This window comes from Rhinolophus sinicus, linkage group LG12, assembly GCF_036562045.2.
Source record: "Rhinolophus sinicus isolate RSC01 linkage group LG12, ASM3656204v1, whole genome shotgun sequence".
Taxonomy (NCBI): Eukaryota; Metazoa; Chordata; class Mammalia; order Chiroptera; family Rhinolophidae; genus Rhinolophus; species Rhinolophus sinicus.
In genome coordinates this window covers 44,571,935-44,589,121 of record NC_133761.1, presented here as the reverse complement: position 1 = coordinate 44,589,121, position 17,187 = coordinate 44,571,935, and the positions used below count along the sequence as shown (strand labels likewise).

The 17,187-nt window shown below is 42.6% G+C and overlaps 1 protein-coding gene across 5 annotated transcripts in view; it reads left to right on the top strand.

Moving 5' to 3' along the window:
• Positions 1 to 17,187, top strand: part of PCNX2 (pecanex 2) — a 242,855-nt gene that overhangs the window by 76,225 nt on the left and 149,443 nt on the right. For all 5 annotated transcript variants that reach the window (XR_012490740.1, XM_019712884.2, XM_074316661.1 and 2 more), the window contains 2 exons: positions 4,916 to 5,026; positions 6,195 to 6,286. Coding sequence is in view for 4 of the 5 variants with exons in the window: in XM_019712884.2 (XP_019568443.2) it covers positions 4,916 to 5,026; positions 6,195 to 6,286 (203 nt within the window). In the remaining variant the exon portion in view is untranslated. The remainder of the gene's footprint in view (positions 1 to 4,915; positions 5,027 to 6,194; positions 6,287 to 17,187) is intronic.

The window sequence follows — 17,187 nt, the reverse complement described above, 5'->3', positions numbered from 1 at the left end:
GCTGAATGACTCCTGGGGTAAAGAAAAATGGAAAAATAGAGCAATTGCAATCTCTGTGGAATGAACGTATTAAACACACTACTTTGCACTGCGTAGGAAAACATTGTGGAACAAATTTGGAACCACTGGGAAAGAGAGGAAGGCAGTAGAGGCATCTACCATTTTTCTGGCTTTATGAGGAAAAGCAAAGGCAGTTCACAGGCATTTATTCTTCATGGAACCTCTTCGCCTCCTGTCCCGTCAGCTGCCAAGGATTCTGAGTGGTAGTTGGCGGCCATGGTTAGGCTCAGAGACCACCAAGGAGAGAAGACAAAAATTCGGAGGAAACAAAAGGTTACTGGGAAGAAAGAGTGGATTTGTTTCCTACAGCTGCTGTCACAAAGTGCCCCCACAGGTGACAAACAGGTGTGTTGTCTCGGTTCTGGAGGCCAGAAGTCTGGAATCTCTGGAGGTGAAGGACGAGGGGAAGATCTGGGCTTGTAGGTGCCACTCTCCCTGTCTCTTCACATCGTCTCCCCTCTGTGCGGTCGGTCCCTGGTCCAACTTCCCCTTTTTATGGGGACATGAGCCATATACGATTGGGGCCCACTCTAATGACCTCATCGTAACCTCATCAACTATCTGCAAAGACCTCATTTCCACAGGTCACATTTACAAGACCCAGGGGCTAGGTTTTCAACACATGTTGGAGGGATGCAATTCAACCCATTCAACAAGGAACAAGAACCAAGCGCATGAGATGCTGTGTACCATCTTGTGGCCGAAGGTACCACTGTGCCTGTCACACTGCAACTGGCGGGCATGGTCTTCCTCTGGCTATCGCTGGGGAACGTGCAGTGTTTCCTAGTGTTGTGTCTTCTTGGTGATCTTGCTATTACCCACTGCCACTCCTGGTGTCTGCTTAACCTGTCAGAAGAAGGCTGGGAAGGGGGTCAGGGACATCGAGCGTCTGCTGCTTTCAGGCAGCGCTGAGCCGTCCGCACTCAGCCTCCCAGGGCAGAGGGTCTGAACGCAGGCCCAGGGTAGATGAGTCAGGTGGAAACTGGACAGGTGGGAGAGATGGAGAAGCTCCTCGTCATGTGTAATGCAAAAAGAGAGCATCAGATGGTAGAACAACAGGAGGGGGAGGAAAGTGCAGAGACAGGAGGCAGTGGACTTGGGGCAGAAAGTGGCACAAGAAGAAAGCCCGTCAGTGACAGGGTCTAGGTGCCTTTACAGGCTGGAGTGTGAATTAAGGAGATAGAAACACTGAGGGTAATATTCTTGCATCGTTTCTTTTCCTTTCTTATGATCCCTTGTATATATTCAGACTATCACTCTGTGCACTTCTTTTTCATTATAAGGAAAAATTCTTTCCAGGAGTGAGGGGAAAGGTCTTCTTAGTCAGCTCTCATTTCCTGTGCTCAGTCAGGGACTGGTGACCTCTGGGCCAGGATTTTTATTACTTTCCAATTGGGCAAATGCTTATGAGTGAGACTGGCTTTGTAATTATCCCATGGATGAGAAAGCCAAGGGGTCTTAGTACCATATTTCAAGTGGAGGTAGTAAAGCTAGAGTGTGCCCTGAGGCACGTAGCCACACGGGCTACCCTGGCTCTGGAGAGGGGACAAAGGAAGGGGGGTGCCCACCTTAGAGAAGAAATGCGTGGGTGCCAGAGATACATGTGGGGGCTTCAGGTCATTAAAAGGCTGCCAGGTGGAAGGGGGAGGGGTTTTGTTCTCGGCTATTGTGCGCGAGCCCTAGCAGATGGGAGGTGGATTACAGCTCACTGCAAGCGAGACCTGTAGCGTGGTCTGTTCAGAGCTGCACAGTCGTAGCGTGGGTGCCTAGTGAGGCAAGGACGTCCCGGGCATGGGAGGAGCTCAGGTGAGCTGAGACAGCCGTCACTGTTGAAAGGTTCTGTGCACTGGTGGGTTCTGTAGTAAATGGCCTCCATGGTCTTTTCAGATCCAAGTTTTATGTTTTCTTTTACTCCTTAAGACCATAACCCCGACCTACAATAATACAACTTCAGTACTACAATACTGGAAGATAAGTGGAGATTTTTAAAACCGTTCCTGGAGTCTACACACTGTCCTGTGCACACTGAGACCTCACGATTCTCTGGTTTGTGTGAAGATGTGGCTCCTGGGCCCCGTAGTTGACACCAGGACGTTAGTCACCCACAGTGATGGCCCATTGGAGACACACAGTGTCCATTCACTCAACTCCATAGCTTTGGGTTTATTTCCATGTTGTTCTAATTCTGCATGCTTTCACTCCAAAACTACAAATATAGTAATGAATATTATTATTCACATTCAGCAAAAGAAATCAGCATATTACAATATTTTTACTTATGAATCTTTCTTGAAAAGAAATGGAACTCTTCCAGAAGTTGCTGCACTTATGGTAATTATTAGGGAAAATGAGGAGCAGGGAAGAAGTGAGGGGAAATTATAGACCCTCTCAGCAGTATGCTAACAACAAAAAAACCCAAAACTTTGTTCACGGGGAAAATTGCCAATAACCACAGGGTCTTTATTTTTTACTTTTGGATAAAAATAATTTCAGCAATTTCAAGTGTAATTTTCCAATCGTCCCACTAATGCAACAAGCTTTTGGCTGCTGTTTCATCACGTGAACTGCTACCTGACAGATAGGATCCCGGGGCTCCGTCTTCCCCTCATTCCACCTGCCAGCTTTGATGCTAAAGACTAGAGCCTTCCTCTTCTAACTCGTCCTGGAGGCCTGGGTCCTGGGGCCCTGGTGGCTGTTGCTCTGCTGTTTCACTTGGTTCCAGTTCCACACGAGCAGCCAGAACACCCTCAGCTGGGCCTTCCTGGTGCCTGGCACCGTTTTATTTTCCTCACGCCGTCACCGTTGTGTTCCAGCTTTCCTCCCTCACTAGTTTTGGTTTCATAGCTAATGTATTTCTTATGGAGAACACTCTGCCCATGTTTTGCCGAACACTTTCCAGTCCTTGGCCGCCTTTAATATGAGTTCATGCCCGTACTTTTTCCTATAGTTCTTCATTCTCGGTGTAGTTTTTGTCACATGCACGGCACCTGAGAAGGTGAACACGTGAAATCTCACGGCCCCTTCCCTCTGCCCCTCACCTGATCATGAAGACTATAGTGTAGCATGCAGTCTTCCTGGCTGGGTTTTGAGTCCCTAAGTTAAAAGGAGAAGAGCTAGTCAGGTATCTTGAAATGATATGGACTAAAATTTCAATGCTCATAACCAAATGCTGCACAATTGAATTTCTATTTCTTACATCTTTCCTTTCAGATCTCCGAGTTCCTTCCGCAAACATGGAAAAAAATAAGTTTGTGTCCTATATGGTTATGTCAGCAGATCAGTATTTGTATCTTATTACCTACTTTGAGAAATATATTATTCGCAGGTGCTCAATGTTTTCACAATATACAGTCGTGCGCCCCTGAAGGAGGGGGCTGTGTTCCGGGAAGTGCGTCGTTGGGCGATTTCATCACTGTATGAATCTCAGAGGTCGACTTGCACACACACATCTGGATGGCACAGCCTCCTGCACACGTGGCCTGTATGGTATATCACCATCGTATGGGCAGTTTGTCATTGACCAAAATGTCATGACGCGGAACATGACTATTGTTAAAATCTTGCCACATTCATTGTAGTGTTTTCAGTTGAACTCACCACGTGTATCAAAGTATGATGCATAGGCCCATTTATTATAGCCACGTCCATTATCTGACCTTTTATTTTCACAAAGTTGGAACTGTTCCTTGGGACGGTTATAGAGGGGTTTGTCCCATTATTACTTTTAACTCACTATTAGCCAGAGAATGAGACATACAAAGCGTTTATTCCTGCAATTTCTCTTTGGAAAGTTTGCATTTCTGATTTTTCATCAATAACTGGAAGAGCCTCCACTACCCTCCCTACTCGCACTGTTCACTGTGGTTTATGTTTAGTGTTAGGACAGAGTCCCAGTGTTGAGGCATGTTGAATTTCAAACCAAATTTCCTTAGTTTTATTAAGGATTACCAGTATCAAACCACTGAAATTCTACCCAATAAACAGAAATGAAGACAGATGTATTACAGCACCACCCATGCGAGTGTCTGTGGTTCTATGATACCCAACTTAAATGGAACTGAGAAAGGGAATGACAGGGAAGTTTCTATTAATGCGGCTCTGCTTCATTGTGTTTCCTCTAACAACTGAGTTCTGAGAAGCACTGAATTATAGCACACGGATTTTTATCCAATTGCATTGTCATGGTTTGGGGAAGTGGCAGGGGCACCTTCATCTCCCAGGTGAACGGGTCCACCTGAGAAACAGGCCCTTCAACATCCCACCATCACGTGTGGGGTTCCTTACTTAATCACCCCTCTCCCTTGATCCTCTGTGGGAGTCTGGAGTCCTGACTGAACCCTGAATCTCCAATTGACGTTTAGAACTGAACAGACTCTCAGCAAGTCACGTGCTCAAGGGGACAGACACACAATGCAAGGAGCCCCTGGGCTCCCAGTGTTGCAGCCCCCTCCCATGCAGGAAGAGCCCTTCACTGCTGTCCTTGGGTTTTGCATGTTCCTGTTGGTTTCCCACTCTGCTTTCTCCCACCCTCATCTCCCTCAAGTCCAAGTTGGCTCTTGAGAGTGAGCTGAAGAGCAGTCTGCTCTCTCACTCACCATCTTGCCGTCTCTGTTGAGTCCGGGACCTGTCTGTGTCCTTTCCTTGGGCCTCTGCGTCAGGAGCAGTTCCCCGTCACTTCCACAGGCACATTTTCAGCTCCGCCTCCAGGCTGTCCTCCCCAGTGGGCGAGAGGAGTCCTCTAGGACTGCTGGGTGGGGTGAGGTGGGCTGCGGTGGGCTGTGGGGGAGGCAGGGCTGAGTGGGGACCTTGGCACAGCTCCACACACTTACTGTCAATTCTGTCTGTTCACTTGCAGCATTTTTATACTGCTCCCCAGCCATTTCCCTCCTTGGGCTCTTCCCACAGATTAACACTTTCTGCATTTATCTCTTGGAACAAATCGACATGCTGCTGTTTGGAGGTTCTGGTAAGTCTTTTACATTCTACTCTTTCTGTAAAGGGGTCTGAGATTCAGATAAGGAACAGCCTCGGGCTGGAGTGAGAGTCTGGGCAGTTATGTTCTCTTTGTTCTGAGCATGTAAAGTTCTTCAGTTTGGGTCAGTCAGGTGGATGGTGGGCCCATCTGCACACTTTTGGCCGAATTGAAAGGGGCCCATCTTGCTCGGCAAAGAAACATGGAAGAATAGAATCTCTGAGCTTTGGAATAACTTTGGGCCCTTCTAACCATTCTCTGGAAAAACCATGTGTCAATATGTGTGAATGAGCGTGTGGTTGTACGTGTGTGTGCATGTGCCTTTGAACATGTACGTGAGTTTGGGGCTGTGGATGTGAGCGTGTGAATGTGACACCCGCATATGTGTTGTGTGTGGACCTGTACAGACAGGTGGCCTGTGTCTCTTCCTCATCACAGTGATTCTCTTTTGGCCTAGTTTTGGCCAAGTGCTTGAGATTCAGACCATGGTGGAGGATAGCTCACCTGACGCTCACCTGCAGACCGCACAGACTGCTCAACTTTAAAGCTAACACTTCTCTAAACGGAAATAAACACGCTGATCTCGTGGGGCTGCTGTGAGGCTTCAGTGAAATCATGCACTAGAATATAGGTGGTGATCGATTACTGTTTCCACTGTTACACACACACAAGCACAGAGGAGCACTTCTTGTGTCTCTCTTTCTAGCCCTACCTCTGTCCTTATCGCTCTCCCTGTCTCTGTCTCTGTCTGTATCTCTGTCACTATCTCTATCTCTATCTCTCTCCCTATCCCTGTCTCTGTCTCTCTATCTCTCTTTCTCTCTGTCTCTCCTCTTCCTTCTGTTGAAATCACTGTCCATGATCGTTACCTTGGCGGGCAGCGTTGAACCGTAAGTGAGGTTTCCCACCTCCACACTGACACATTCACACGGTCTCCTGAGAATGTCCAGGTCCTTTCTAAATGCCTTGCTCCTGAATTTTGAGTCAAATGGTCAGTCTCTTTCTTGTACTAACGGCCACCAGCACCTTTTGACTGATCCCATAGATTTATTCTCTGCCCTTTGGCAGGCATTTTGTGTTTGCAAGCTGCAGCCTTCTCTTCACATTTATTGGTTGTGAGGCTTGCTGGCCTAGACAGGAACTGTTGATGTTTGTGTTGCAGCCGTTTCTGGAATGATGTCGGCTGTTTACAGCGTGGTCCGCAGCGCCGCAGCAGCCACCGTGCTCCATGTGCTCTGCTTCAATGCTGTGAAGGTAGGTGTGGGGACCGGGCCTCGGCCTTCTTGGCATCCAGTAAATCAGCTGATGATCCAAGGAAACAAACGTCTTCTCCAGCTATGGGAGCAATGCGGTCTGAGCCCATCGGGAGTGGCAGGGCCCGCTGGGGGAGGCCGCGGTGGTGTGAGAGGGTGTTAAGATACCTGAGTTCCCTGGAGCACAAAGCCCACCTGGTCTGCCCCCCCTGCCCCCCTCCCACAGGTGTCTCTGGCCCCCTCAGTTAATGACACTGGGAGGGGCTTCAGCTTAACATGGCCAATAGGACCGTTTGTTTACCTTCACTTCCTTTTGAAATACCACGCAAAAGACCATAAGGGGATACAATTGCACAAAGGTACAGGAACGGACAGAGAACAGGAGAGGATATGACCGCAATAAAACTCTAGAATCTCGAAAACAGATGGACGGTAGACTTATCCAGATGGAAGAAGCTGAAACCTGGCAGCAAGGGAAGGCTGAGATGATGAGAAACATGAGAAGCGTTAACTTTAGGAAAAGAGGGTGTTGTGTCGTAAAAGAAACGTTACGATTTTGCCTGCATGGCTCATCTGTGAAGCGTATTTTATGTTTATAATCTAAATAATAGTGATATCGATAATGGAAGAATGGGGGAGGTAAAGTGTGTGTGTGTGTGTGTGTGTGGGGGGGTCTTAGTCCTGTCTTTCATATTAGAAAGTGAGCAAATAATATCTGAAATTCAAAAAACTCAAGAAACAAAACATGCGTGTTATCTGAAAAAATGGAGGCAAATAGGTGAAGAAGAAATAGCTGAAAGGCACCACGTTCCGGAAGCAGGAACTGGAGTGGAGGGCTGGTGTGGGCGGGACCTACTGCGGTTCCCCTTCAGTGCGGTAGCGCTGCATCCCTGGTGCCTGGGTAGGCGGAGAAAGCACACACTCGTGACGTCCTCAGGGGTGTCTTCAGTCAGTCAAAAAATTAGTTAATACTATACAGATTTCATGATTTTTATGAATACCCTGCATTTACTATTTTAAATCACAGGTTATTTTTTGATAAAATAAAAATTAAATGTAAAAGAGTAAATAAAAGTAATATATGTTCCAAAGGATTTTTAATATCTATCATAAGCCGTTTCTTAACTAACTTTTAAAAAAATATTAGCTCACAATTTTATTAAACTCTCAATGTCAGTGGTAGAGAGATAGTTGTTTATGCCCTTTGTGGAAGAGCTATTGAACATTCTTACCTCACACACCTCACGTCACTGCTGAATTATCTGTGGTAACCACTGACATAACCCCTTCCGTCACATTCTGTTCCTTTTGTGGAGATACTTTCTTTCAGATTTCTTTCAGATATCTTTTTGAGGTGCAGGAAGTTTCCTTTTTCGAATGCACAAAGGTAATTTATGTGCTGTAATGGCTCTGTTACCACATTTATTGCATCATGTACAACTATTATGTAGTCACTTGTCGTATATGGCATTCTTTCTTTTGAAATCCATTCCTTTCTTCTGTCACCAGACCCCACGTATTTCATTCAGGAAGCATACTTGGATAGGTATTTTCTGAGTCCTTGCAATTCTGAAGACCTCTTTCTATTTATTGCCTTTTGGTCAAATGACTGCGTATAAAATTTCTGGGTCACAAGTTTTCACTTGCAGAACCCTTCATATATCGCTCCATTGTGCACCAGTGTTTGTTTTTTATATATTTATTGTTCATTTATTTTTTTCAAGTCTGGTTTATTGAGACGTAATTTATATATTGCAAAGTTCACCTTTTTGATGTACAGAGTTTGGTAAGTGTTCTTAAGTATATGTAGTCATGCAGCCAACACCATCATCAAGTTATGGAACATTTCCACCAACCCAGGGGACCCTTGTGTCCCTTTGTGGTCAGGCTCTTCTCCCTACCCCAGCCTTTGGCCACCACTGATCTGATTTCTGTGCTTAGCACTTTTAAAAATCAACTTTATACAGTAACATTCACTAGTGGAATAGACACATAGATGAGTGTTGACGAATGTGCATGGTGACATAAGCGCCATCATGGTCATGATGGAGAACAGTTCTGCCCAGTTTCTCTTCCGAATTCTGGCTTCTCCCCATACCCAGGTTCTTACAGCATGGTCACACAGGTTTTCCCAGAAGTTTTAGAGGTATAGCTCTTACATTTAGATCTGTGATCCATTTTGACTTGATTTTTGTGTGTGATATGAGGTAAAGACCAAGATTTACCAGCAGAACTGTTGGAAAGATTTGCTTTTCCCCATTGAATTCCCCATTTTGAAACTGTCAGAATTCAATTACTGGCTTCTGGCTTCTGGTCCAATATATAAGGAGTTGGGAAGTCGTTACTCCCTCCTAATAATAAATAGCTAAACAAACTAGAAACTCACCAGCTTTTCACAGATCCATCAGAGAAGCGAGGGAGTGGCACAAATGGCCACCTCCAAAATTAGAGAGACAGGTGGGCAGAGAACCATGACTTATCGGGGCAGGAACCCAGGAGCAGAATCTCTGGGAACCAGCACAGGGCAGGAAAACCTCAATTGTAACTGACAAACTTCTGGGGGCTCAGTTTGGACAAGGCTGAGAATGAGTCACTCTAGGGGGACCCAGTCACTGGGGGGCCCACACCTTTCTGAATTTTGTCTCCAAGAGTTCAACCTGGTTCTCACAGTGAGTATCAGAGAGAAGTCACCTCGTGCTTTCAGCAGGTGGAGGGAAGAATAACCATTTGGAAATACACGACAGTATTCTTATTCATGAGGACTGCCCTTAAGATTTTACCAGACACGGGGGTGGCGGGTTAGCTCAGTTGGTTAGAGCATGGTGCTAATAACACCAAGATTGCTGGTCCGATCCCTGCATGGGCCACTGTGAGCTGCGCCCTCCTTAAAAAAAAGGGAAAAAAAAGATTTTATCAGTCTCTAAGCTACTGGGATTTTTTTCAGAGCCTAACTGACCTGAAGGAAGGGGCCCAACTCTAGCCCCGCCCACTCTAGCCACTCTGTCCCCTTTGGAGGGGGTGGCGCAGGTAGCTCTGAAGCACTTGTGAAGTTCATCGGCAAGAAGCACAGTCTCACTAAAAGCCTGAGGACTAGGCATAGCACTGTAGAATACTTCTCTCCACACACCTGAACACCACATCACTGAAGGCTTGTTCACCACAGTTCCTTTTACCCAGTACATCATGCCTGGCTATCAAAACATTTACAAGTGATATTAAAAGGCAAAAAGCACAGTTTGAAAAGTCTGAGCAAGCATCAGAGCCAGACTTCGATATGACAGGGATGTTGGAATTATCAGATCATTAACTTCAAACAACTATGGCGAATGTGCTGCGGGCTCTAACGGATAAAGCAGACAGCATGCAGTAATAAATTGACAGTATATATGCAGAGAGAGATTCTGAGAGAAAAACCAAAGATTAAGATTAAAAACACTGTGACAGAAATGAAGGACGCCTTTGATGTGTTCATTAGTGGAGTGGGCACAGCTGAGGAAAGACTTTCTGAGCTTAAAGATATGTCAATAAAAATTTCCAAGCTGGCAAAGCACAGAGGAAAAAAAATACTGAATAAAAAAACATATCCAAAAACTGGGGCAACTACAAAAGGTGTAATGGGAATACCAGAGGAAAAAAAAAAGAAGAACAGAAGAAATATTTTAAGCAATAATGACTGAGAATTTCTCCAAATTAATATCAGACACCAAACCACAGCCCCAGGGAACTCAGAGAGCACCAAGCCAAGCATAAATGCCCCCCCCCCAAAAAAAAAAAACCCCACGGCAGTACATAGCATATTCAAACTGCTGAAAATCAAAGATAAAGAAAAACATTAAAGCCACCAGAGGAAACAAACACCTTACGTATAGAGGAGCAAAGACTAGAATTTTGTCTGACTCCTCCTCAGGAACTCCTGTGGACTGAATTGAATCTTCCCCAAATTCACATGTTGAACCCTAACCCCAACGTGATGATATTTGGAGATGAAGCCTGTGAAGATAATTAGACGTAGAGAGGTTGTGAGGATGGGGACCGCATGATGGGATTAGTGTCCTTATCAGAAGAAGAGACACCAGAGCTCTCTCTCTGCTACTGTGTTTTCCTGAAAATAAGACCTAGCTGGACAATCAGCTCTAATGCATCTTTTGGAGCAAAAATTAATATCAGACCCGGTCTTACTTTACTATAAGACTGGGTCTAATATAATATAATATAATATAATATAATATAATATAATATAATATACTATACTATACTATACTATACTATACTATACTATACTATACTATACTATACTATAATACTGGGTCTTATATTAATTTTTGCTCCAAAAGACGCATTAGAGCTGATTATCCGACTAGGTCTTATTTTTGGGGAAACAGAGTATGTGAAGACACAAAGAGAAGGTGGTTGTCTACAAGCCAAAAGAGAGCCCTCACCAGCACCTGACCAGACTGGAACCCCAATCTCAAATATCCAGCTTCCAGAACTATGAGAAACAATTTCTGTTGTTTAAGCCACCCAGTCTATTATATGTTGTTATGGCAGCCTGAGCTGACTAAGACAAGAAACTATGCAAGCAACACAAAAGCGGAGCAAAGTAATTAAAGTGTTGAGAGAAAAAGAAAACCATCAACCTAAAATTCTGTGCCCTGCAAAATTATCCTTCAAAGTGAAAGATAAATAATCAAATTGTGTGTTTCAACATTATTCTTCTTTTTCAAAGATGTTTAGATACTGTAGGTCTTATTTCTTTCAATGTAAATTCTAGAATCTGTTTGCCAATTCCTAGAACAAAAGCCTATAGAAATTTTGATTGAAATTATATTGAATTCATAGAGCAATTTGGGGAAAACTGACATCATAGCAATACTGAGTCTTCTAATCTATAAATATGGTGTTGCTTCATTTACTTGAGTGTTCATTAATTTTTCAGGAATATTTTGTACTTTTTAACCTGCAGTTAGTGTACATATTTTTTCACATTTATTGCTAAGTATTTCATGTATTTTATGCTATTGTAAGTGCTGTTGTGCTGTATAATTTAAATTTCCTATTGTTGATTTATAGTATATACAATTAATTCCTATATATTTAGGCTTGTACCTTACACCTTGCTAAATTTACTTATTAGTTCTAGTAGCTCTTTTTGTGTGGCTTATTTGAAATTTTCTACATAGTCATGTTTTCTATGAATAAAGACAGTTTTATGTTTTTCTTCCAATCTGTATGCCTTTGATTTCTTTTTCTTGCCCTATTGCCCTGGCTATAATCTTCAAAGCAATGTGATTAGAACTGCTGAGATCAGACATTCGCCTTGTTCCTAATCTTAGGGCTACATCATTCATTCTTTTACTATTAAATATAACGTTAGCCATGGGATTATCTTAGATACCCTTGTTCAGACTAATTTGACTTTTCTTTTAAATAATTTTTATTGACCTATCTTGAAATCTCTGTTGTATCCAGTCTGATGATAAGGTCAGCAATAGAATTTTTTAAATCTCTTATATCAGGTTTTTTATTCCTAGCATTTTGATTTGACTTCTATATATAGTCTTAGTTTCTCTTTTGAATTTACTTATCTGTTTATGAACATTGTCCACCAATTCCTAGATCCTTCAACATATTAATTATAGGTATTTCAAAGTTGATGTTTTATAAATTATCTGACTTTTTCTTGTTGTTAGAAGGTCAGTCGTACTCTTGGATTTCTGTACCTGAAATGGAGCCTTCACTTGTCAATATTTAGTGTGGAGCAGAACAAGAATGAGACCAACTTGAATTTTTCCCGAATTCTTGTTGAATTCTTTCTTCTAAAGTTTTTTTAAAAAGCAATAGACTATGGTTAGACTCGGTTCTCTTTATGTTTTATGGAACATCATCTGTTTTCACTTTTCACAGTGAAGAGTTTTAAATGAATAGGAACAGTTTCCCCCTCTTATTTTGTGATTATTGAGATTATTGATTTTGTTTACATGTGTTTTTAGTGTTTTCACAGACTTTTTTTTGATCTGTCTTTCATGTGTCTCATGTCTTTATTTTTCATGGTTTTCCTCTCTATATTTTTCCTTTGTGTTCTGGTATAGTTTCTAGAGTTTCTCATTTCAATAACAGCAACAAATTTTTTGTTGGGAATTTATTATGTACTAGGAACTGGAACAGTTAACTTATATATCTTATATGATTCCTTTCACACAGCATCCCTGTTGAGACAAGTACTATTGTTACCCTAGTTTTACTTCCGTATGTTTTTTTCTTCATTGTTCACTGTGTGGTTTATGCTACAGTCAAGTTTCCAAGTCGCATTTATATTGTTCCCCCTTCATAGTTGCTTGTTTACCTTTAACGTGTTAATAGACTTTTGAATCTTTTGAGCCAGATCTATTCTAGAAAATGTACTGTTTTTTTTGAACTGAGTATGTTTTAGAAAGCATCTTTAAGTGGTCCCGTTAGAGAAATATCTCAATTTAAGGGTGCTTTTTGTCTTATATTTTCTCTCATCTTCCCAGGTTTTCCTTTGACTACCTACTGTTGTCTCTAATCAGTCCACAGACTGCTTTTTATTTTTGTCCTCTATAGTATATAAAATGCGTGTAGAGACAAGATTTAAAGTTAGACCATTTGATACAAAATGTGACTTTCCTATTTCTCTGAAATAATCTGAAGCTCTGGCAGCACTGGGCCCACGTTCCCACTTGGTACAACCTGCTGAAACTGTAGCGAGTCACAGCTGCCCCCAAATCACAGGCCTCATCGTGCCCTACCTGAGCCACCTAATGCATTTATGTCACCTGTGTGCTCAGATACATTAGATTTTGTGATCCCTGTCCCCGTAGTCAAGTAGGAATTGAGCTGGCTCCTGTCAGAAAAATTTAAGACTCCCTGACCATATTTTCCAAAAGTACCTAAGGTCTAAAATACAGGGAGAGAGGAAAACAACACAAAGCATGTTCCAGTAACATACCATTAGTTCAGATGTAATTTTCCCCTGGGAAAATGTCTTATTGCTGGAGTTTTCTGTAGTTCTATCAGGAAGCTCCCGCACAGGCAGTAGATGTGAATGGAATGCCTAGGACAGTGGTTATCTCTGTGTCACCCTCTTTGTTCCAACATCCCCACCCATGACCTGACCAAATGAAGCCTGCCGCCTCCAAGACAGTGGTGTTCTCCCAATCCTGCCAGCCCACAGACTTGCAAGTTCAAGTGTTGTGTTGTCGGCCAGCCCTGTGGCCTGCCTCAGCTCCAGCCATCCTGCTCTAATTTGGGTGACATCACAGGGGCTTAGCAACATTTTTTTTGCTTCCTTCCTCAAGACACCACTCTCGCAAATAGAGAGTGGGAACTGGGGTCATGTGTAAGACCTCAAAACCTTCTTTCAGCCTCGTGTCTTCCAGTATAAGGTAAGATCTGGAATAAATTCTCAGAGCCTGTGTTTTATGCACAAGTGCCTGCTCTGATTCCCAATGTGGAGTTGCCTTTTCTCTTTTTGAATATTATTGGGCATTTAATGAGAGGATAAAAGCTAGTTTCCTGTGTTCTTGATGCCCTTCTGACCAGGGCCCACACTCCTTCACTCCTCTTTGCAACCCTGAACAGCAAACAGCATCTGACGGAAATACTGTTCTCTCTACTTGATGCAAGTTCTCTATAACTGATGCAGGAGCTGAAAAGTTCACATTCACTTGTCATCAACATATATTTGTTTAGTAATGACTCGACCAGGTGCTATACAGACATGAAAGGAGAAAAGAAATCAGTATTTTCTCCTCAGGAGTTTAACATTATCAAAGATGATGATATGCTGTGGATGATCAGAAAAGAGGAAATCAGTCAGAGAAGGTGGTTTTCAGCACAGCCTTCAAACATTTTGTCGTTGGGCTGAGAATTTCACTATAGAGTATCCAGTCAAGCACATGAAATGTTCATCAGAGTTGGGGATGAATGTTCATGGCAGGTGCAGGAGGTGGGAAGGAAATTATCCTACGAAAATGGCGGATGGGAGAAGGTTGGATGTCTGGGCAGGAAGCGTCAGAGTTATGGACAATTTTGAATGAAAGGCAGAAAATACCTGTTTTTGATCCACTGGACATGCTGTGCATCATAAGAAGAGTGGTTCCACAATGGAAACTTACAGAAGAAAAGAAGTCATCAGCTCTAAGATGTTGAATGCCACACATAAGCTGGTGGCCCCAGTGATGATGGAAACAAAGACATTAAAAAGTTCCATCCACCAAGTGACTTCCCAAACCACTCCATGAGTGGTCATACCAAAAACCCCACTTTCCATCGGCTGAGTTCTCCATGCTACTGCTCCACTAAAGCACATCTTACTCTAAATCCTTGACTTGTTATGAACCTTTGTCTTATGCCTCATGCTTCTCAGCAGATAAGGCTCATTTGATAGTGAAAAATAATTCATGGATAATAGAGACATGGTTAGCTCCACGGAAGGCAGAATACTCCCATCCTCAGGAGGCTTTCCATGAAAGAACAACTCATGGGACTTCTTAGAATAATTTCTACAGGAGAGGTTGTATGCTCTGAAAAACCCATTTTACTTAACAAGTGGTGAAGACTCATTATTACCAGTTCAAACATTATCAAGACTAATGTACACCCCTGGGATTGTTAAATGACTTTTTCTTACAAAATCCTTAGATGGGGTTGGAAGCCCTTTAAGAATCTGGTATTGAAGAAGAGTGTTCGGGGTTTTTTACCTAGTGGTGGGACAGGTGTCTTCATTCCCTCACCTCCCGGAGTCCGACTCCCTCCTCATATCAGACATTGCTAATTGATCACTGCACATTTCCTCACTGAGCTCAGTAGGCCCTTAGGATGCCCAGACAGTACTACAGGCAGCCAGGACCAACTGATCAGATCTCACCCAAGAAACAATCTATTTTTATCCTCGGTTGAGACTTGCTTATTTCCGTTTCCTGTTTATGGCACGTTATAGGCGTAAATGTTGAGTCAGAGTAAGTAGATTCCATTTTGAAAGCACACTGCTAATTCAGTGATGGGAATGCACAGTCAGAGGCTCTGGGGTTTACTTAAGTGTTGAAACAGGCTTTTTACCAGATGGCACTGGAGTACTTGGAAAGGTTTATTTCATTTCAGAGAGCTATTGCTCCGCATAGAGCAAGCATCACTTGCAAGAAATAATATGGTCTGTTGTTACAGATTCTTAGTGTTCTTATTTGTATGTTGAAATGTCTTGGTAAAAAGAGAGCCATTTGCATTTCTCTCTTCTCTTTTGTAATTCCTCAGGTTGCTAATGGTCACAGATTGACTCTCCTCTCAAACACCTATTAAATGCTGTGAATTGAATGAATGTGGTGAGCAAATTCGCAAGGGGGTCCTTGGGAAACAAGGAAATCTCACCCGTCTTCCACTTACCCAGAGCTGTCATTCCACTTCTCCTTTAACCATGCTTTTGTTTATGCCTTTTATGCTTACTCTTCTCATTGCTGAATTGATTTTCTTTCCTTTTATGTCTGCACTGTGATGGATTGATGGGCCCTTGTGAACAATTTCAGCGTGTCAGCTGCCTTTCCAAAGGTGGATTTCTCTATATGGGTCTTGGTATTTATTTATGTCCCTTATTTTTATTATTCTCATTTGATAGAAACAGATTAAGGAAGGGGCTGTATGTTAATTTTGCTCTCTGGAATATTAATTAGGGGAGAATTTGATTCCTCTTCTAATTTCATATTCTCTTTGACTCATCCAAGATGGTAACAAGTACCATCTGAATGCAAACCCTCGTTGGCTTAAGTATTCGACAGTGATACACAGAAACAACCGGAATGTCTGCTCCCTGGAGAAATGGCTCAGTGGTTAATTAGCTGGGGTTTCTATATGTCTGGGTAAGCCATGGTTTCTATTTTTTATTAGCCCTTACAAAGACATTCCATTTTATTGATGTCCAGGGGACCCAGAGATTGAGTCACATTATTATAATTTAGTGTTTCCCGAGCTCCATTAATGATTGCTTGTGGGAGTTTTCCCGTGTTCTTGTAGTGTGAGCTGCAGATCAAGCTATGACATTTCCCCTGCATTTAGGATTTAAAATCTAATTGTAGATCTGAAACAAGCTCATTGTTCTAGAATAGTTTTACTACTGAAATGGACCTTAGCTGTGCCCTTGTCCAGCCTCTTCCTTTTACAGTTTAAAATGAGGAAATGGAGGTACAGAAGAAATTAGTGACTTACTCAACGTCACACATCACGGATCCCAGATCTTGTATCTTTCCAATCTTACTTCTGCGCCATCCTCCCTCACACATTTGAAGTGTAAATATATTTTCTAGTCAGAAGAACAATTCGCAGGTATATATGATACCTTGCAAATCTATGTTACTTTAATTTTTGAAATAATTTCCCAAGTGTTTTCTCTTTTGCCCTTTATTATAGATCCATATTATACATCAAGAAGATAATAGCATTTTTCCATTCCAAATGGTGTGAATCACAGATGCTTAAGTTATTTGCCTAAGGGCACTTGGCTAATTCACATCGTTTATTCAATTGTGAAATAGATGGGTAACACCTACCTCATATGAATGTTGTCAGAAGTAAAGGAAATTAAATTGATAATGTATGTAAAGTGTCTAGCTCAAGGGTTCTCATTAAATGGTGTGGTGGGCAGAATTCTAAGTCGCTCCAAGACCCCTGTCCCCTGGTCTGCCCCTCTATAATTTCAGCCCCTTGAGCGTGGGCAGGGCCTGTGAGTATGATGGGATGTCACTCTGGTGATCACATTCCATTATCCATTAAGGGATTTTGCAGATGCACTTAAGGTCCCTAATCAGTTGACTAAGTTAATCAAAAGGACAGGATCTGGTTGCCTCTGGCCTAATCAGACAAGCCCTTTAAAACAAGTCTAGAGGTCAGAGAAGA